This window comes from Bison bison, unplaced genomic scaffold (assembly GCF_000754665.1).
Source record: "Bison bison bison isolate TAMUID 2011002044 unplaced genomic scaffold, Bison_UMD1.0 scf7180017864471, whole genome shotgun sequence".
Lineage (NCBI taxonomy): Eukaryota > Metazoa > Chordata > Mammalia > Artiodactyla > Bovidae > Bison > Bison bison.
In genome coordinates this window covers 5,548,878-5,571,016 of record NW_011495032.1, presented here as the reverse complement: position 1 = coordinate 5,571,016, position 22,139 = coordinate 5,548,878, and the positions used below count along the sequence as shown (strand labels likewise).

Below are 22,139 nucleotides of genomic sequence, written 5' to 3'. Positions count from 1 at the left end.
CTGGTTCTAACTGCTGTTTCTTGACCCAGATACAGGTTTCTCAGGAGACAGGGAAGGTGGTCTGGTACTCCCATCTCTTTAAGAATTTTCCACAGTCTGCTGTGGTGCACAAAGTCATAGGCTTTAGCATAGTCAATGAAGCAGATATTTTTCTGGCATTCCCTTGCTTTCTCCAATGAATATTGGCTATTTGATCTCTGGTTCCTCTGCCTTTTCTAAACCCAGCTTGTACATCTGCAAGTTCTTGGCTCACATGCTGTTGAACCCTAGCTTGAAGGATTTTGAGCATAACCTTGCTAGTATGTGAAATGAGCACAATTGTCTGGTAGTTTGAACATTCTTTGACATTGCCCATCTTTGGAATGAAAACTCACCTTTTCCAGCCCTGTGGCCACTGCTGAGTTTTCCAAATTTGCTGGAATATTGAGTGCAACACTTTAACAGCATCATCTTTTAGGATTTTAAATAACTCAGCTGGAATTCCATCACCTCCACAAGCTTTGTTTGTAATAATGCTTTCTAAAGCCCACTTGACTTCACACTCCAGGATGTCTGGTCCTAGGTGAGTGACCACACCATCATGGTTATGCTATCATGGTTATCTGGGTCTTTAAGACTTTTTTGTATAGTTCTTCTGTGTATTCTTGCCACCTCTTCTTAATCTCTTCTGCTTTTGTTAGGTCCTTACTGTTTCTGTCCTTTATTGTGCCTGTCCTTGCATGAAATATTCCCTGATATCTCCAATTTTCTTGAAGAGATCACTAGTCTTTCTCATTCTATTGTTTTCCTCTATTTCTTTGCATTGTTCATTTAAGAAGGCCCTCTTCTCTTTCCTTGATATTCTCTGGAACTCTACATTCAGCTGAGTAATCTTTCCCTTTCTCCCCTGCCTCTCGCTTTTCTTCTTTCCTCAGCTGGTCATAGCAAATACCCTTTTCCAATAACACAAGAGATGACTGCACATGGACATCTCTGGATGGTCAATACTGAAATCAGATTGATTACGTTCTTTGCAGTGGAAGATGCAGAAGCTCTATACGGTCAGTAAAAACTAGACCTGGAGCTGACTGACTGTAAGACTCAGATCATGAGCTCCTTATTGCAAAATTCAGGCTTAACTTTAAGAAAGTAGGGAAAACCATTAGACTCTTCAGGTAAGACCTAAGTCAAATCCCTTTTGATTATACAGTGGAGGTGATGAATAGATTCAAAGGCTTAGATCTGGTAGACAGACAGCCTGAAGAACTATGGATGTAAGTTCATAACAGTATACAGGAGGCGGTGATCAAAACCATCCCCAAGAAAAGGAAAAATGGGGTTACAGAATGCATATTGTTTGCAGGTGTACATGCAACATTTACCAATATTGACCGTATCTTGGACTGTAAGGAAAGCATGAATATTTCAAAAGGTTGAAATCATTCTGAGAATGTTCTGTGACCACAATGGAATTCAATTAGAAATCAATAGCAAAGAAGATAACCAAAAAATCCACAACTGCTTTAAAAAGAAAACAATATGCTTCTAAATAATCTACAGGTGAGAGAAGAAATTACAGGGATTGAGGTTATTTTTATATTGAGGTCTGCTACCCCTTACAGCAAGGGTCAGGAAACTTTTCGAGTAAAGGCCTCAGTGGGTCTCTTTTACAATTAGCTTCCCAGGTGGCGCTAGCGATAAATAATCCGTCTGCCAATGCAGGAGCCATAAGAGACACTGGTTTGATCCCTGGGTCAGGAAAATCCCCTGGAGGAGAGAATGGCACCCCACCCCAGTATTCTTGCCTGGAGAATCCCATGGACAGAGGAGTGTGGTGGGCTACAGTCTGTGGGGTCACAAAGAGTTGGACACGCTGAGTGACTTAGCATGCACGCACACTGTTGCAGCATGAAAGGAGTCATGGAAAACATTCCAATGAATGAGTGTGGCTGTGTTTCAATCAAGCAGATGTTTTGCAAAAATAGGTGGTAGGCCAGGTTTGGCTGTTTGTGGACCCCTGGCCTGGTGCTTGGTTGCTTAATAGTTACAGCTGGGTCACTGCAAGTGTGAGTTCCAGCTCCAGGAAGCAGGGAGAGAGTCTGCAGGAGATAAACCCACTCCATCCTGGTCCTGCCCTCAGGAGGACATCTCACATCTTCTCCTGCCCTCTTGGTAAAGGCTGAGTCACATGGATGACCTAACTCAGTGACACTGAGCCTCCGGTTTCAACAATCCTATTTCTGTAGAAGAGACAATTCTTTTGAGTGGCTGTCTCTGCTACACTCAAAGAGAAATGCCTCCAAGATCAACAGAGGCTTCAAAATTTAGAATTACAAACAGGAACCCTCTCCTCACAGCAAAACATAAACAAAGGTGGGCAGAGCTATATTGTGTTTGGGAAAACATCCTTGAAAACTGCACAAAGTCACTCCGATCGCCTAATCTTTGCTAAGCAGCTGCTCTGTGTCAAGCTCTGTGCCAATCTCGATGCTGGTGATTTACAAGACAGTGATTTGCAAAACTGCTTCCCGTTAGCAGTTTCCTCATCTCCAAAGTATGGAAAATAAGAAGACCTCATTGTTGGAGTGAATGAAACTCTTGCCAAGTGCTGGGCCTGACTTCATATTTAATGCTCTGTAAATGTTACTGTTACAACTACCCTCCTCCTCCTCCTCATCTTCCTTAATTGACAACCCCTGTGAAGTAGGTACTACTATTCTCATTTCAAAGATGAGGAAATTGACTCATGAGTCTGAACATCAGTGCTGAATGGGGAAGGGTCTGCAGAGCATCTCCTCACCTGCCTCCCCAAACTGAACGTCAAGTAACCGTGTGTCACCCCGGCCACCCACCTGGCTGCAGCATCCTCAGGAAATGCCCTCATGCTCTGGGGTTCGAGTAGCAGACACTCAACTTCCCTCTTCAGACCTGGGTTCTAAGCTTCAGACGTCCAAGTATTGCCAAGTACCACTGCTTGTGGGCAGGTCTCACAAAAACCAATATTTAGTACTTCACTCACTGGTTATTTACAGGAAGAAATATTAAAGCGGGCGTGCTGTGCTAAGTCGCTTCAGTTGTGTCTGACCCTTGCAACCTCATGAATTGTAGCCTGCCAGGTTCCTCTGTCCATGGAATTCCCCAGGTAAGAATACTGGAGTGGGTTGCCATTTCCTTCTCCAGGGGATCATCCCGACCCAGGGATCAAACCCACGTCTCAAGTTTCCTGCACTGGCAGATGTGTTCTTTACCCCTAGCACCACCTGGGAAGAGCCATAGCGGGCGTGGCCACAGCAGATTCAAGGACACATTCTCACTGGATGTTGGATGCTCATCAATAAAATCAAATTTAAGTGCCTTCATTTGGAAGCTATTTTTCTTTTTCCTTAATTTTTTTGTTTGTTTTTTATTTACTTTGGGGGGTTCTAGGTTTTCTTTTTCCCCTTTTTCCTTAAAATTTTTGTTTTTGACTTTTCTTTTAAAAATATTTTGTTTGGGGTGGGGGCTATATTTCTTTTGCCCCTCCAAATCCTACCTGCCCTCTGAATACTAACCCAAGTGCATGTGATTCTGCAGCCTTGGAAGCCCACTTAGCACCCACTCTGCTTGCCCCTCCCTGAGCACCTGCAGCACTGAAAGGTCAGCCAGTTTGAGACCTGAGACTATTATTCTCCACCACAAATCCAGCATCTTATCTGCTGAGGGTGTGGCTGGGTGTCAGCCGTGTCTTGGCGGGGCTGCAAGCTCAGGCGCTGTGTGCTCCTTGGAAATCTCTCAGAGCACCTGGGATGTTTCCGGAACATAGACCGTGAGACCACAGGTAAAAAAGTACCGTTCAACTGTCTCTATCCTGTCTTCTTCCGGCAAGGCGTCAAGAACGGCAGGGACGTCGACAGGCAGCATGACTAAGTTGAAGGAATCACAGCTGTGGAAAAATCACAGAGCAGCCAAGGATATGTGACCACATTAGCAGGCTCACGGTCTTTATACAATCTTCTAAAGCACTTTTATTTTACCTTTGGTATTGTATGCTACCATCCTGTCCTCTTCACCCCTGGAAACCCACCCATGTCTCCCTAGAGGTAAAGGCGGGGGGTGGGGGTGGGTGGTGATGATGAATTAAAAAGTGAAAGTATTAGTCGCTCAGTCGTGTCCGACTCTTTGTGACCCCATGGCCTGCAGCCTGCCAGGCTCCTCTGTCCATGGAATTCTCCAGGCAAGAATACTGGAGTGGGTTGCCATTTTCTACTCCAAGGGATCTTCCTGACCCAGAGATTGAACCTGGGTCTCCTGCATTGCAGGCTGTGACGGGTACCGGTCAAATCCAAGAGAATGGTGCTAAATAAGATATTTCCAAGAGCTTAGAGAAAGAATTTTCAAATGTGTAGTATCTAAACTTACTTTATTTCCTGGGGGTGGAGGTGGGCTGGGGCAGCTAGATAGTTTACTTTTCCTTCTTAATACTTTTTCCCACATTTATACTCTTCCTTAGTTGTTTATTCAAGTTCAGACCTCCTCCCCACCTCCTTATGTATTGTTTGGTATTATAATTTTAGACTTTTACATAAAAATTACTGGGTATTGAGGACATTAAAAGCACTGAGATGGGGAGGAAAAAACAGTTTGTTAATTTTAAAGTTGACAGAATATTTCTGTTTCAAGTTGGTGGAATAAACACTCACCTTTAAAAAATTTTTCCTTTTTTTGGTCTCAAGTCCTTCTCACAAACCTCTCAAATGCTATTAGAGGAATAAAAACTAACACACAACAGCAAAGGGAATAGGGAAAGAGTCACAAATGGATATACATTTTTAATAATTTTCTGGAATAAGCTTTGAGAAGCTGGGAAGAGTGCTGTCTCATAAAAAAAGAGTAAAAAATGACCCATGGCAGGAAACTGACCTTCTTACCGGCCCTGCAGGTGGCACGGATGGGACACCAGGGGGATTAATTGAAGCCTCCTTGATGTGTGCAGATATGTCTTGGAGATAAGTTTCTTCTTGTTTAATAAGCAAAAATGTGCCTGGCCCACCAAGCATAGGGCTTGATTAAATGCAACTACAGCCCATGATTTTTACAGCTGTAAAAAAGAGTGAGGAGGATCTTTATCAACTAATATGGAGTGATTTTCAGGGAATGTTATAAGTGAAAACAGCAAGATACAGAAGAGCTTATCCAGTGTGCCACTTTTTGAATAAGGAAGAGGGGAAACATGAAAAATACATATATTCTGTTTAGCATTACGAAGAGAAACATCGGAACGGTGTTAGACCGAGCTGGCTACCAGCAAGGGCAGAAGGGAGGTGGGATGGAGTGACACGTGCCTGAGTTTGACTTTTTGTGTAGCTTTGAATTTGGTTAGTGTGTTAATGTTCTACATATTCAAAAAATAAAATTAAATCAATATGAAAGGGAGGAGTGAGTGAGTGAGAGTTGCTCAGCCATGTCTGACTCTTTGTGACCCCAGGGGCTGTAGCCTGCCAGGCTCCTCTGTCCATGGGATTCTCTAGGCAAGAATACTGGAGTGGGTTGCCCTTTCCTTCTCTAACGAAAGGGAGGAAATGCCCCTAAACTGAAAGCAAACTGAAACACATAAAATTTCATATGAATTCCATAAGCACAGTGGAGGGGAAAAAAGAGAGAAAGAGGAAGGGAAAGAAAGAAAAACAAAGATGAAAAGGAAGGACTTATAGTCAATATCCTGTAATAACCTATAATAGAAAAAAGAATTTGGAAAAGAATATATATATATATAGTTATATCACTTTGCTGTACACCTAAAACTTTGTCAATCAATTATACTTCAATTAAAAAATACTTAAAGAGAAAAGGAGTAATCCAAATAACTCATAAATATAGTATTTGACTATATATCCACATCCTGGATAGAATGGGGATAGGGAGAAAACTTCAAATAAATCTTGAGCTCTATTTACTATGCTTGTTTTTTAAAGTGGTTATAGGTGAAGTCATTCTGAAACTATTTTTAACACTCTATAAAACTGAGCGAGTAAATGTCTTAGGAAGCCAGGGTTCTCACAGAGGAAGAACAGACAGATAACTAAGCAACTCCATGAGTGTGGGCTGGGATTATAAGCACCAGAGTAGATTCATGACTTCCAAAATGGGGATAGGTGTGTACAGTGTGTATGTGCACGTGTATATGTGCATACGTGTATAGATGTATGTGGTCATGCATTTTTGTATGGCTATGAACATATGTGTGAAAGTATGTGTATATACATGCACTTCCCCACACTCTGGATTGTCTGCTGAGGAGGCCAAGAAACAACCCCCCTCCACCCCCAGGGGCAATGTGTGCACCAGGAACCCAGATTTTGGTCTCTAATACCATTTCTCAGCAAAAGGGACCTGGCCTCCACCACCCAGAGATTAACCTTATTTACTGACTTAATGACAAAGAATGCAGGTTCTAACGGACAGTCCCACTGAGATCTCCAAGTGCATGTATCTGAGGAAGGGGTGGAAGAAGGTGGGAGCCTGGACCAGTCTTCCAAGGCCAGGCTGGTCTGGAAGACAGAATAGCAACTAAAGGTTTTTCATGAGACCAAACTCATCTAATTTTTAAATTCTTACTTTTCTACGTGTTAATGCGTTCCTCTGGAATTGAAAGGGTGGTGACAGTGGGTGTTTGAGTAGTATATTTTGCTTTGTTTTGTTTCATGCCTTTCTTGGAAAAGTAAAACTCTGACAACCCTGAGTCAGTTCCTAAGATTCTTCTGGACACTTCACCCATCTATGAAATCCCAAAGTCTGGCACTTCTGGATTATTAATAGGTAATTTCTTCATTGATGCTGACTCAGATTTCATGGGAGTCACAGAGACTCAATAAATTCTCTCTGAATTTATTAAGGAGCAAAGAACCCAAGTGAGCTGTTTTGATTATTATGAATGCAAAAATGACTTGGAATAAATAAACATTAAATAACTTTGCATGGTTTAATAAAAAACAGATAACTCTCAGCGGCAAAAATACAGGGGAAATACCAGCTAAGAAACAGGTAATCTATTCAAGCACAATGACTGCAAATTGAAGTATCATTAGTGGGTCTGTGGGAAGTTAAAAAGGAATACCATTATTATTCTGTAAGTCTTTTAGAAACAAAAACATGAGCTAGTGTCTTACATTATGGAAATACATGATGAAGAAATAAAGAATCCTCTCTTGATTTTATAATCTGTCATGCAATTATGCTTTATTTTGAAACAAATTGGCCCAACAGAGCACTCAAGCTGGAGAGTACTCAAGCTTCTGTACCTCAGCACAGAAGCTGGAGGTAACAACTCCTAGTTGGAGAGTTTTCTTTAATTCATGTGGAATTCATGTTTAATTCATGGTTAATTCAAGCCCAAAGTAACTGCACTCTGAGTGCCTTTTGAAAGAATAGCCTCAGGAGATTTTTCCAAGGACACAGCTTTGGAAAAAAAAAACAACACAGGATGTTTTTGTCTTAATTCTTGAGATCCGTGCTTGCTGACAGCTGGTGGACCCTGGCCATCTGCACTCCCCACCATTTCTCATTTTACATGTTCTGTCTAGGGGAGGGTGCCACGCAGCTTTGCTTGGTTCCCTGATGACTGGGGTCTGTTCTGAAGTGCCTTCACTCCTCAGCAAAATGAGGATCTGAGTCCAGATGATGGAGGGTCATCGCCATCTCGTGGCAGCAGAGTGACTGCAAGGTTTAGTGGGTGGGGGACGGCAGGAGTGGGAAGAGTTATTAAGGACAGTGCTGGAGGCACCACGTGAGTCCTGATAAGTGCTCCGTAGGGACTCCTTCAGGTGCCCATTTCATAGACAAGGAAATCATTGCTCAAGGGCTTCAGGGATGGGTGACTCGCCCAAGGATGCAGAGTGGGTGACAGGGCTATTGGGTCTCTCAGACACCAGAGTGTCCTTCTCTCTGTAAGGTTGTTCCCTCCAGCCCTAGGTTCTGGAGATTTCAGGTCTTAGAAATATGCTAATATTACCAAATACAAGTTCATGTACCCAATGCACAGTGAGGCCAAGCAACCCAAAATGCCAGAGTCTGAAGCAGAGGAAGGTTTACTGCAGGATCCAGTAAGGAGAAGAGGGTGGCTTGTGCCCAAACCTTCAGAACTGCCTGAAGGTTTTCAGGGGGAAGTTTTTAAAGGCAAAACTTGGGGTGAGGGCTGCAGAGTGTGTGACTTTCTTCCAACTGGCTAGTGGTGAGCTACAGACCCCTATCTAGGTCCTCTGCTATAGCTCCACTCTGAAATGCCCAGATAACAGTATCTGATGCACATTCCTGAGTTACAGATGCCAAACCCCGACCAAATGCAAGAAGTTAACTATTTGATGACCATGACCACTGAGCCCCCAGACCTATGGTAACCTGAGAACTGACAACATGACATCATTCTGTAACCTCACCATCACCTAATCAGAGACCTGTGTATGGTGAACTGATCACACACCCTGCAATCCCCCTCCCTCACCTGGGCTTTAAAAATGCTTCCCTGAAAGCCAAGGGGAGTTGGGCTTTTTGAGCTTTAGCTGCCTTGTTCTCCTTCTTGGTGCCTGCAATACTTTCTTGGGGCTTCCCTGGTGGCGCAGATAGTAAAGAATCCTCCTGCAATGCAGGAGACCTGGGTTCGATCCCTGGGTTGGGAAGATTCCCTGGAGAAGGGAATGGCAACCCACTCCAGTATTTTTGCCTGGAGAATCCCATGGACAGAGGAGCCTGGTGGGCTACAGTCCATGGGGACACAACTGAGCAACTTTCACTTCCATCACAACCTCGTGTCAGTAGACTGGCTTTGCTGTGCACGCGTGAACGGACCCAAGTTTGGTTCAGTAATATGAATTCACAGAAAAAGAACTAACATTTCTGAGCCCCTGCCATGGCCCACATCCTCTGCTTGCTCTCATGCTCATCTCCAGGCAAAGGAGGGCAGTAGAGACACACTGAAAAAAATGACCCAAAAGGAACAGCACGTGGAAAAGCCTGGATTTCGATTAATTCAGGAAGAGCTTTTCTGCTGGCAGTGGAGGAAGAAGTAAAGGTAAGGGTTCCAGGGTCACAAACTGGATTTCAATTGCCTTCTTGAATCCCTGGGGATATGTGGGTGACAGTGCATATGGGGTTGGTGCACACTGGGGTGAGCTTTCCTACTTAAAAAATATATATATATTTACTTGTTATTTGGCTGTGTTGCATCTTAGTTGTATCATGCAGGATCTTTCCTTGTGGTGCACCGACCCTCCACTTGTGGTGCATGGGCTCAAGAGTTGCAGCACACCGGCATAGTTGCCTGGTCACTGGCACAGTTGCCCCATCACTGGCATAGTTGCCCTGTGGCAGGTGGGATCCAAGCTCCCAGACCAGGGATCGAACCCATGTCCCCTGCACTGGAAGGCAGATTCTTAACCACTGGACCAACAGGGGCGTCTTCTCCTACTTCTACTAAAACGAAAACGTCAAGGCTGAGCAGGTCTGATGGGCCTGGGTTCTGGATGAGAGGACTTGGCCCAAAGAGCTGATCAGAGAGTGTGGCTGAGGTCGCACGGCTCCTGAGGACCTAGGAGAATTCTGATAATGGCGAGGAACCAGGACACGCTGGCAGAAGTCAGGGTGTAAGTACCCACTGACCCTGGTTGGTGGCAGTGCTTAGGCCCAGGCAGAGCTGACTACTCCTGGGGCCGTGGTGGGGCTTTGCCCCCTTGGGGTGGGCCTCACTCCAGATCAAAGGATTTGAGCAATAGGTCACTGATGATGGTCATTGTGTTGGGGTACTAGTCACGTTTGCTCACCAGCAACTCATTTTACTATATTTGTAAGGACAATGGACCAAATAAGTAAATTCCAGGTCTCAGGAGCAGGTCACTGACCAGGCTGCGTCTAAAGGAAAAGGCATCAGCTAGTTGTTTGATCTTAGGGCTTTGAAGAGGTGCTAGTTAAGCAAATTAGCAAGAATGTGCTTAGTTAAATTTCCTCCTTCTTTGGTCTAACACTATTCTCATCTACCTGCTCTGTCTCCGATGACAGCTGTGGGGCCTCCCGGTGAATGGCCAGGCTAGGGCATGGAGAGACCTGGATCCTTTGGTGTGGATATGGAGGGTGTAGATCATGGCAATTCTAAAATGCTGAAAATGAACCATGATTATTTCAGTTGAATTATGTGGACTGGTTGTCTACTTTTATTGAAGTATGGTCAATGATCCACCGTGACATTAATTTTTTTTCTAAAAAACCCCAGTTATTTATTTATTTATTTGTTTTTGGCTGTGCCAGGTCTTTGTTGCTGCACATGGGCTTTCTCCAGTTGTGGCGAGTGGGGGTTATTCTCCAGCTGCAGCGCATGGGCTTTTTGTTGCAGTGGTTTCTCTTGTTGTGGACAGAGCACAGGCTCCAGGGTTCAGGCTCAGTAGTTGTGGCACATGGGTTCAGCTGTCCCTCAGCAGATGCAATCACCCCAGATCAGGGATCAAACCTGTGTCCCTGCATTGGCAGGAGGATTCCTAATCCCTGGAATATCAGGGAAGCCCTGTGACATTAATTTTTTTAAAAGTTTATCTCAAGAGCTATGATATGATCCTACAATCCCACAACTGGGCAAATATCTAGAAAAAAAAAACACAATTAGAAAAGATATGTGTACTTCAAAGCTCATAGTAGCACTGTTTACAATAGCCAAGACATGGAAGCCACCTAAGTGTCCATCAACAGAGAAATGGATAAAGAAGATATTGTAGATATATACCATGGAATATTACTCAGCCATAAAAAAGAATGAAATAACGCCATCTGCAGCAACATGAATGGACCTTGAGATGATCATACTAAGTGCAAGACAAATATCATATGATATTACCTGTATGTGAAATCTAAAAATGATATAAATGAAATTATTTATAAAACAAAAATAGACTCACAGACATAGAAAACAAACTTATGGTTACTAAAGGAGAAAAGTAGGGGGTAGGGATAAATTAGATTAGGATTAACATATACACACTAGCATATATTAAATAAATAACCAACAAGGACCTTCTATATAGCACAGGGAACTATACTCAGTATCTTGTGGTAATCAATAATGGAAAAGAATGTAAAAAAAGAATTTACCTATATATATCTACATAGATACACGTATCTATACATGCATATCTGAGTCATTTTGCTGTAAATCTGAAACTAACACAGCATTGTAAATCAACTGCTGCTGCTGCTAAGTCGCTTCAGTCGTGTCCGACTCTGTGCGACCCCAGAGATGGCAGCCCACCAGGCTCCCCCGTCCCTGGGATTCTCCAGGCAAGAACACTGGAGTGGGTTGCCATTTCCTCTCCAATGCATGAAAGTGAAAAGTGAAAGTGAAGTCGCTCAATCGTGTCCGACCCTCTGCGATCCCATGGACTGTAGCCTTCCAGGCTCCTCCATCCATGGGATTTTCCAAGCAAGAGTACTGGAGTGGGGTGCCATTGCCTTCTCCATTGTAAATCAACTAGATGTGAATAAAAGTTAAAAAAAAAATAAAGTTTATCTCAAGATAAAGAGATGAAAATCAGTTACACATCATCATATCCCTCTGACTACCGAACTTCCCTCATGCACCAAAAGTATGATTTGATATTTTATTGGTAGGCAACTTTCGGGGTCACAATCTCTGTAATCTGAGGGGCACACATACCCCTCTGAGGCAACATGAGCTGAGCTTACCTCGGCAACACCTCTGTCTTAGAAGTTTCGGGCAGGGATAAGAACACCAGGCTCTGGAACCTCTTCCAGGTCATCACTCCAGGTATTATGTCCTGTAATAGAGCCAGCACAGGGGGACCACAGGTAAAGTCCAGGAAGCACTTCAATTTCACTCAGCTGGCTAATTTTCAGTGTTAAAAGTTGAACTGCAAGATTTATCATTTAAGCTTAATAGAATTTTTCTGAGGCTAAAAAAGACAACCACTCCAGTAAATAGTGTTCAATGAAGCAGCAGGAATTAAAGCAGGAGGAAGGAGAGGTTTGTGCCCTGACTTATGAGGCAGAGAAGCAAGGGTCCCGGTGTGGAGGGGCAGGTCAGGCCTCTTGATCTGTTTTGATTACTGTGAATGTGATGCTAATGCAACATTTAGAGAGCATGGGTCAGTTCATCAAAGGCTCTTCCAGGCAGTGGGGATGGGGGGCGGTGAGCATGTGCAAGTGCACTGTGATGCCAAGGGGGGTGTGATCAGGGGTCACTGAGTGCAGGGAGTGTGATGGGGGTTGACAGAAAATGTGGCCAGGAAGGCAGGCTGGTTGTGAAGGGTCTCATGGGCCAAGCTCATGAGCTTGGAGCTCCTCCAATGGGCAGCAGGGACCATGGAGGGCTTTCAAAGTGGAGAAGGACTGGATAAGATTTGAATGGCAGGAAGGCTTCTGCAGGGGGGTAAGGGGTGGTAGTCGTGTGGTGTTGGCACCCAGGTGGAAGAGAGGGAGTCACGTGGTGTGTAAAGCAGACTGGTGGGACCCAGGGTGGCTGGACTCAGGGATGATGAAGGAGAAGGGAGTGAGGACCACATGGGTCATTGCTTGAATTGTACACCCAAGAGGCAGGAAAGTGATGTGGGAAGAGGTGTGAAGTGGGGCTGGCGGGAGTAGGGCCAAGATGATGACCTAAGGTGGGGTTTTGTCGAGTGTGGAAGGGCTGAGGGTCACCTGCAGGAGATGTTGCTGGAAACTGAGGTCAGGCTGGTTATCCAGGGAAGAAGGGACTCTGGAGAGCCTCTTTCTCACTGTGCGTTTGTCACATCACCACCTTGTCCCTTCTGACCTTTCTCTCCTTGTTAGGGACCAAAGAGAGAGAACGTCAGACCCCAGGATTGTGACCACCATGTGACTTCTCTTACATGGTCACAGTGGGAATAAAATGAATATTAGGCATAGCCTTCAAAGGAAAAGAGAATAAGAATGTTGAAAGGGGCCAACATGAAGCCTGGGAAGTGGGCACAGGCAGACAGGGGTGGTGTGGCGAACCCACCTGCCCTGCTCTAGGGCTGGGGCATGCCAGTGCCCCTGTGCCATGGTTACTATCCTTGTTCTGCAGCTGTGGCTGCAAACTCTCTTATTCCCAGTTCCAGCTGTGACCCTTCACTTCCTTGTCCCCCACCCCCTGGTCCCTGCAGCCCAGGGCCAGTTCTGCTGCTGAGCCTGGGACGGCTTTACCGTGTGATGGAGAAATTGCTTCTGGGTGATGGGGATGCTGGAGCCGCAGTGGCACTCCTTGGTGAACTTGTACTTGGGGTGGGAGCACAGGTGGTAATCGATCAAGGTTTCCACGTAAGTCAGAGGGTGCTTCACAGCAAACAATCCCGGGCTGGGATTCTGCAGAAGAGGGAGAGAAAAAAAAAAAGAGTCTCTTTTGCTGACCAGCTTTCACCTCAGGCACAGAACAGACATCAGCTGAGCTTCCCCATGGCTCCCACCAGTACGGACACTCTGACTCCGCATCAGCTTGTCTGGGAAAGAGAAGCAGGAGAGTAGAGGTGGTTTCAGATGGGCTGTGGTCATGGTCACTCACAGATGTCACTTTTCTGGCTGAGCATCACATATCACATGGATTTACTAGGCTCCCATGGAAACCAGCACAAATGAAACCACAGCTTAAAGTATTTGTTTCTAAATTTGATCAGTCCTAACTGTAAATAAGCAAACTGGTTTTAAAAAGCAAATGAGCTTCTGGTTTTGGAAAGGAAAAACAGCTTTTTAAAAACTAGTTTAAAGAGAAGATAAAGGAGAGGGTGGCATTTGATATATCAGGAAATGTCAACGTTTTACATTGTTTTGGTGATGTCTTTAATTCAGGAAGTCTCCATTTGGATGTAGTATCTGGCTTTAAGGGAGATCCTGTTTTTTACTAATTTTCCAGTGGGACTAATGGAGGTACAGAGCAATTATATCAAAATATACAAAAACATGGAGCCTTTTAATGTTCCTTCTGGGGCTTATCCGATAAAAACCCTGCTCTTGTCCCAAACAACATAGCTTTCAGCTCCCTCATGGTTAATTCAGATGTTTAAGAACCACTGAGATTCTGTTCTTTTTGTCTGAGTAATTATTTTAAAACACACACACAAATCACCATATGACTGATGGAAACCCAATCTCACTGTCAAGATATAAACGTTCCCCACAACTTAAAGATGATGCAGCCAGGCCAGGGAGGTGTGACAGCAGCACTTGGTTGTGGTAGATGTGATGAATGTGTTCCAGCCACAAATGCTGGGAAGGCAGTCCTCTGTTAGTTCAGGGAGGCTGACCGACAGCCAGGGCCGAGGAGAAAGATGCCGAGCAAGTGGGCTCTTGCCTGAACTCATGACTGTAAAGGCAGCAGGAGGGCAGGGAGGCAATGATGCCCCCTGAGGGAGTCGGCAGGGCCCCAGCAACCACATCTCAATGAGCTCTGCAGCTGAGGGAAGAGGCAGGAGATACCTATGTGTACAGAGCAGCTCTTTTTCCCATTCTTCAATGTGCCATATGGGGTGGGGGCTGAGACAGGGGCAAATGCAAATACTGGCTCCCAAATCTGACCCAGATAGCAACTGCAGGGCCGGAAATAAATAAGGTGAAAGATGGGGGCCCTGGCGAGAGAAAGCCAGGGAGGTCGAGGATGCAGAGTAAAGCAGGTGGGGGTGGGGAGATAGGGGACGTTTCCTATTCCTGTGCAGGTTCCCTTAAGTACACCTGGGTGCAAGGACATAACGGGAGGAGCCAAGGTTAGGAGACAAAGCAAGCAGCTCAGCTTGCACCACTTAGGCACTCTGTGAACAATCACTCCACAGATGGGATGAACTTTTTGGCCAACCCAATAGTAAAGAGCATTTATTTTTGTCTTAACTGTGTCATTATGTTTCTCTGCCAGGCCAAGCACAGGCTTGGATTATAGCTTTTGGGTGAAGGTTCACTATCACGACCTCTGGGTCAGTGACAGAGGGAAGTTCTAATATCAAAGCAAGATGGACTCTATTAATATTTTTAAATTTTCCATCAAGTCTTAAAAATCATGCCAAATATTAGTTGGTATCCTATTTGGAACACATATCATTTTTTAGTTGACTCTCCCCCTTAGAGTTTATAATGGCTTTTTATTTTGCTTTAATGATGTGCCTTTATGAAACCTGTACTGTCGGCACATGGAGTCTATCCTGTCCTGGATGCCTCCTCTGGCCCCTGTAGATAATGCACAGATATCATCCCAAGACTTACTGTAGAGCTTTCCTTGTTATAACCACTATTTATTGCTGACAAAGGTCCATCCAGTCAAAGCTATGGTTTCTCCAGTAGTTGTGTACGGATGTGAGAATTAGACAATAAAGAAGGTTGAGCACCAAAGAATTGATGCTTTCGAGCTGTGGTACTGGAGAAGACTCTTGAGAGTCTCTTGGACAGCAAGGAGATCAAACCAGTCAATCCTAAAGGAAATAAACTCTGAATGTTCATTGGAAGGACTGATGCTGAAGCTGAAGCTCCAATACTTTGGCCACCCAATGTGAAGAGCCAATTCACTGGAAAAGATCCTGATGCTGAGAAAGACTAAAGACAGGAGGGGAAGTGGGTGACAGAGGATGAGATGGTTGGATGGCATCATCAACTTAATAGATATGAGTTTGAGCAATCTTCAGGAGATGGAGAAGGACAGGGAAGCCTCGTGTGCTGCAGTCCATGGGGTTGCAAAGAGTCGGACATGACTGAGTGACTGAACAACAACATTGCCTTTTATGTTTGTTTCTTAGGGTTTCCAAATTCTTTCTTTTATAGCCATATTGATGTATAATTGATATACAATAAACTGCATGCACTTAAATTATAGAAGTTGGTATATGTTGATATATGTTATGTCTGCAAAACTGGTCTCTTTCTACTTGCAGAGTGGTGAGGGAGGTGGTAGCGGGTGGGTCTAGGGGACAAGAGAGTGGTGTCCAAACTTTACCATGGAGATCAAGGGGTTTTGCTGGGATACCCTTCTCAGGAAAGCCCCTCTCCCACTGCCAGCCCAGCCTTTCTATGTAGAACTTCAGCCGATGAGAGGGTTCTGGTGCCAAATGAAGTCTGGAAATCACTGAGCTAAATGTCCTATGACGTTCAGTTCAGTTCAGTTTAGCCGCTCAGTCGTGTCTGACTCTTTGTGACCCCATGGACCACAGCAGTCCAGGCTTCCCTGTCCATCACCAACTCCCAGAGCTTACTCAGACTCATGTCCATTCAGTTGGTGATGCCATCCAACCATCTCATCCTCTGTTGTCCCCTTTTCCTCCTGCTTTCAATCTTTCCCAGTATCAGGGTCTTTCCCAATGAGTCAGTTCTCCGCATGAGGTGGCCAAAGTATTGGAGTTTCAGCTTTAGAATCAGTCCTTCTAACGAATATTCAGGACTGATTTCCTTTAGGATGGACTGGTTGGATCTCCTTGCAAGGGACTCTCAAGAGTCTTCTCCAACACCACAGCTCAAAAGTAACAATTCTTCAGCACTCAGCTTTCTTTATAGTCCAACTCTCACATCCATACATGACTACTGGATAAACCATAGCTTTAACTTGATGGACCTTTGTTAGCAAAGTAATGTCTCTGCTTTTTAATACGCTCTATAGATTGGTCGTAGCTTTTCTTCCAAAGAGCAAGTGTCTTTTATTTCATTTCTGCAGTCACTGTCTGCAGTGATTTTGGAGCCGAAGAAAATAGTCTGTCACTGTTTCCCCATCTATTTGCCATGAAGTGATGGAACCAGATGCTATGATCTTAGTTTTCTGAATGCTGAGTTTTAAGCCAACTTTTTCACTGTCCTCTTTCACTTTCATCAAGAGGTTCTTTAGTTCTTTGCTCTCTGCCATAAGGATGGAATCATCTGCATATCTGAGGCTATTGATATTTCTCCCTACAATCTTGATTCCAGCTTGTGCTTCATCCAGCCCAAAACATTTCGCATGATGTACTCTGCATATAAGTTAAATAACCTGGGTGACATACAGCCTTGATGTACTCCTTTCCTGATTTGAAACCAGTCTGTTGTTTCATGCCCAGTTCTAACTGCTGCTTCTTGACCTGCATACAGATATCTCAGGGTGCAGGCAAGATGGTCTGATGTTTCCATCTTTTTAAGAATTTTACACAGTTTGTTGTGATCCACACAGTCGAAGGCTTTGGCATAGTCAATAAAGCAGAAATAGATGTTTTTTCTGGAACTCTCTTGCTTTTTTGATGATCCAGCGGATGTTGGCAATATGATCTCTGGTTCCTCTGCCTTTTCTAAATCCAGCTTGAACATCTGGAAGTTCACGGTTCACGCACCGTTGAAGACTGGTTTGGAGAATTTTGAGTACAATTGTGCAGTAGTTTGAAGCTTCTTTGGCATTGCCTTTCTTTGGGACTGGAATGAAAACTCATCTTTTGAGTCCTATGGCCACCACTGAGTTTTCCAAATTCTCTGGCATATTGAGTGCAGCACTTTAACAGCATCATCTTTTAGGATTTGAAATAGCTCAGCTGGTATTCCATCACCTCCATTAGCTTTGTTTGTAGTGATGCTTTCTAAGGCCCACTTGACTTCTCATTCCAGGATGTCTGGCTCTAGGTGAGTGATCACACCACCGTTATTATCTGGGTCATGAAGATCTTTTTTGTATAGTTCTTCTGTGTATTCTTGTCACCTCTTCTTATTCTCTTCTGCTTCTGTTAGGTCCATACTGTTTCTGTCCTTTATTGTGCGTATCTTTGCATGAAATGTGCCCTTGGTATCTCTAATTTTCTTGATGAGATCTCTAGTCTTTCCCATTCTATTGTTTTCCTCTATTTCTTTGCATTGATCACTGAGGAAGGCTTTCTTATCTCTCCTTGCTATTCTTTGGAACTCTGCATTCAAATGGGTATATCTTTCTTTTTCTCCTTTGCCTTTAGCTTCTCTTCTTTTCTCAGCTATCTGTAAGGCCTCCTCAGACAACCATTTTGCCTTTTCGCATTTCTTTTTCTTGGGGATGTTCTTGATCATTGCCTCCTGTAGAATGTCATGAACCTCCCCCCACAGTTCTTCAGGCACTCTGTCTATAAAATATAATCCCTTGAATCTATTTGTCACTTCCACTGTATAATCGTAAGGGATTTGATTTAGGTCATATCTGAATGGTCTAGTGGTTTTCCCTACTTTCTTCATGCTAAGCCTGAATTTTGCAATAGGGAATTTATGATCTGAGCCACAGTCAGCTCCTGGTCTTGTTTTTTGCTGACTGTATAGAGCTTCTCCATCTTTGGCTGCAAAGAATAGAATCAATCTGATTTTGGTATTGACCATTTGGTGATGTCCAAGTGTAGAATCTTCTCTTGTGTTGTTGGAAGAGTGTGTTTGTATGACCAGTGCGTTCTCTTGGCAAAACTCTATTAGCCTTTGCTCTGCTTCATTTTGTACTCCAAGGCCAAACTTGCCTGTTACTCCAGGTATCTCTTGATTTCCTACTTTGGCATTCCTACCCTCTAGGATGAAAGGGACGTCTGTTTTTGGTGTTAGTTTTAGAAGGTTTTGTAGGTCTTCACAGGACCATTCAACTCCAGCTTCTTCAGCATTACTGGTTATACCTCTGAGTTCCTCTTTGAGGAACTGCCCCTCCATTCTGCCACGAGACTACCGGAACATGCCCCCTAGTGGCCAAAACACAGGTATCACAGCTCTTTGGATGAAAGCAGCAGAGCTAGGAAGAGGAGCACTGAGGCCAACAGCCAGGAACCAGGCAGGTTTGCATCCCATCTGCCCTTGGTGTGACCACCAGCACCTCTGCCACATCAGAGACACAGATTCTCCCAGGGGAGACTTTCTCAGCAGTATCTAAGGTCCTTCTTCATTCTGCATGTGTGTGTGTGTTCTTACAAAACAGACCATAATCAGGGCAACTATGGCGACATTTTACTAATGATTCTGCACTTACACAGAACCTCCTCAGATTTCCTGTCTGACTTTTACTCAGAGTTCATAATGGCCTTTTATTTTGCTTTAATGATGTGCCTTTATGAAACCTGTACTGTTGTCATGTGGAGTCCATGCTGCCCTGGATGCCTCCTCTGCCCCTGGAGACAATGCAGACATCACTCAAGCACTCCACCATAACGCTTTGCTCATTATACTTGGGGTTTGCATGCCACTTCAGTCGCTTCAGTCGTTTCCAACTGTTTACATATCTACAAGTATAAGGAGGAAGGGGACGCCCCTGAGGGCAGGTGATGGGGGAACACACAGGCTGGCCAGGACACATGCAGTGGAGTGGGGAGAATCGGCTCAGCCTCACATTGTCAGGAGCTTGGACTTAATTCGGTATTAAAAAGGGAGTCAGGCTCCAGGGAACATTAATCAACAAGAGCTCATCCAAAAGCCTCCATACCTACATTGAAACCAACCTCCACCCAAGAGCCAACAAGTTTCAGAGCAAGACATACCAAGCTAATTCTCCAACAATGCAGGAACATAACCCTGAGCACAAAAATACAGGCAGCCAAAAGTCACACCAAACCCACAGACACCTCAAAACTCACTACTGGACACTTCATTGGACTCCAAAGAGAAGAGATCTAGCTCCACCCACTAGAACACCGATGCAAGTTTCCCTAGCCAGGAAACCTTGACAAACCACTTGTCCAATCCCACCCACAGGGAGGAACCTCCACAATAAGGAGGAACCACAAACTTCCAGCATACAGAAAGACCACCCCAAACACAGCAACTTAAATAAGATGAAAAGGCAGAGAAATATTCAGCAGGCAAACGAATATGATAAAAGCCCACCAAACCAAACAAAAGAGGAGGAGATAGGGAGTCTACCTGAAAAAGAATTCAGAATAATGATAGTAAAAATGATCCAAAATCTTGAAAACAAAATGGAGTTACAGATAAATAGTCTGGAGACAAGGATTCAGAAGATGCAAGAAAAGTTTAACAAGGACCTAAAAGAAATAAAAAAGAGTGAATCAATAATGAATAATGCAATAACTGAGATCAATAGCACTCTGGAGGGAACCAACAGTAGACTAATTGAGGCAGAAGATAGGATAAATGAGATGGAAGATAGAATGGTGGAAATAAATGAAGCAGAGAGGAAAAAAGAATTAAAAGAAGTGAGGACAACCTCAGAGACCTCTGGGACAATGTTAAATGCCCCAACATTTGAATCATAGTTGTCCCAGAAGAAGAAGACAAAAAGAAAGGCCATGAGGAAATACTGGAGGAGATAATAGTTGAAAACTTCTCTAAAATGGGGAAGGAAATAGCCACCCAAGTCCAAGAAACCCAGAGAGTCCCAAACAGGATAAACCCAAGGCGAAACACCCCAAGACATATATTAATCAAATTAACAAAGATCAAACACAAAGAACAAATATTAAAAGCAGCAAGGGAAAAACAACAAATAACTCACAAGGGGATACCCATAAGGATAACAGCTGACCTTTCAATAGAAACTCTTGAAGCCAAAAGGGAATGGCAGGACATACTTAAAGTGACGAAAGAGAAAAACCTACAACCCAAATCACTGGACCCAGCAAGGATCTCATTCAAATATGAAGGAGAAATCAAAAATTTTACAGACAAGCGAAAGCTCGGAGAATTCAGCACCACCAAACCAGCTCTTTCAACAAATGCTAAAGGATCTTCTCTAGACAGGAAACACAGAAAAGGTTTATAAACTCAAACCCCAAACAACAAAGTAAATGGCGACGGGATCGTATTTATCAATAATTACCTTAAATGCAAATGGGTTGAATGCCCCAACCAAAAGACAAACACTGGCTGAATGGATACAAAAACAAGACCCCTATATATGCTGTCTACAAGAGACCCACCTCAAAACAAGGGACACATACAGACTGAAAGTGAAGGGCTGGAAAAGGATATTTCACACAAATGGAGACCAAAAGAAAGCAGGAGTAGCAATATTCATATCAGATAAAATAGACTTTGAAATAAAGTCTGTGAAAAGAGACAAAGAAGGACACTACATAACGATCAAAGGCTCAATCCAAGAAGAAGATATAACAATTATAAATATATATACACACAACATAGGAGCACCGCAATTTGTAAGGCAAATGCTAACATGTATGAAAGGGGAAAGTAACAATAACACAATAATAGTGGGAGACTTTAATACCCCACTCACACCTATGGATAGATCAACTAAACAGAAAATTAGCGAGGAAACACACACTTTAAATAATACAATGGACCAGTTAGACCAGTTAGACCTAATTGATATCCATAGGACATTTCACCCTAAAACAATGAATTTCACCTTTTTCTCAAGTGCACACAGAAACTTCTCCAGGACAGATCACATCCTGGGCCATAAATCTAGACTTGGTAAATTAAAAAACACTGAAATCATCTCAAGCATCTTTTTTTATCACAATGCAGTAAGATTAGATGTCAACTACAGGAAAAAAAAAACTGTTAAAAATACAAACATATGGAGGCTAAACAACACACTTCTGAATAACCAATAAATCACAGAAGAAATTAAAAAAGAAATCAAAATATAAGTATAAACCAATGAAAATGAAAACACAACAACCCAAAACCTATGGGATTCAGTAAAAGCAATGCTAAGGGGAAGGTTCATAGCAATACAAGCCTACCTCAAGAAACAGGAGAAAAATCAAATAAATAACCTAACTCTACACCTAAAGCAACTAGAAAAAGAAGAAATGAAGCACCCCAGGGTATTTTTTTGGGCTCCAAAATCACTGTAGATGGTGACTGCAGCCATGAAATTAAAAGATGCTTACTCCTTGGAAAAAAAGTTATGACCAACCTAGACAGCATATTGAAAAGCAGAGACATTACTTTGCCAACAAAGGTCCGTCTAGTCAAGGCGATGGTTTTTCCAGTGGTCATGTATGGATGCAAGAGTTAGACTGTGAAGAAAGCTGAGCGCTGAAGAATTGATGCTTTTGAACTGTGGTATTGGAAAAGACTCTTGAGAGTCCCTTGGACTGCAAGGAGATCCAACCAGTCCATTCTGAAGGAAATCAGCCCTGGGATTTCTTGGAAGGAATGATGCTAAAGCTGAAACTCCAGTACTTTGCCACTCATGTGAAGAGTTGACTCATTGGAAAAGACTCTGATGCGTGGGGAGGGAGTTGGGGGGCAGGGAGGAGGAAGGGGGACGACGAGGAGGAGTG

At 43.7% G+C, this 22,139-nt stretch overlaps 1 protein-coding gene across 2 annotated transcripts in view; it reads right to left on the bottom strand.

Moving 5' to 3' along the window:
* CFAP221 (cilia and flagella associated protein 221) overlaps positions 1–22,139 on the bottom strand; it is a 138,535-nt gene that overhangs the window by 6,153 nt on the left and 110,243 nt on the right. For both annotated transcript variants that reach the window (XM_010860794.1, XM_010860795.1), the window contains exons 20-22: positions 13,156–13,314; positions 11,677–11,768; positions 3,809–3,901 (exon numbers count right to left, since the gene is read on the bottom strand). In XM_010860794.1, the coding sequence (XP_010859096.1) occupies positions 3,809–3,901; positions 11,677–11,768; positions 13,156–13,314 (344 nt within the window). The remainder of the gene's footprint in view (positions 1–3,808; positions 3,902–11,676; positions 11,769–13,155; positions 13,315–22,139) is intronic.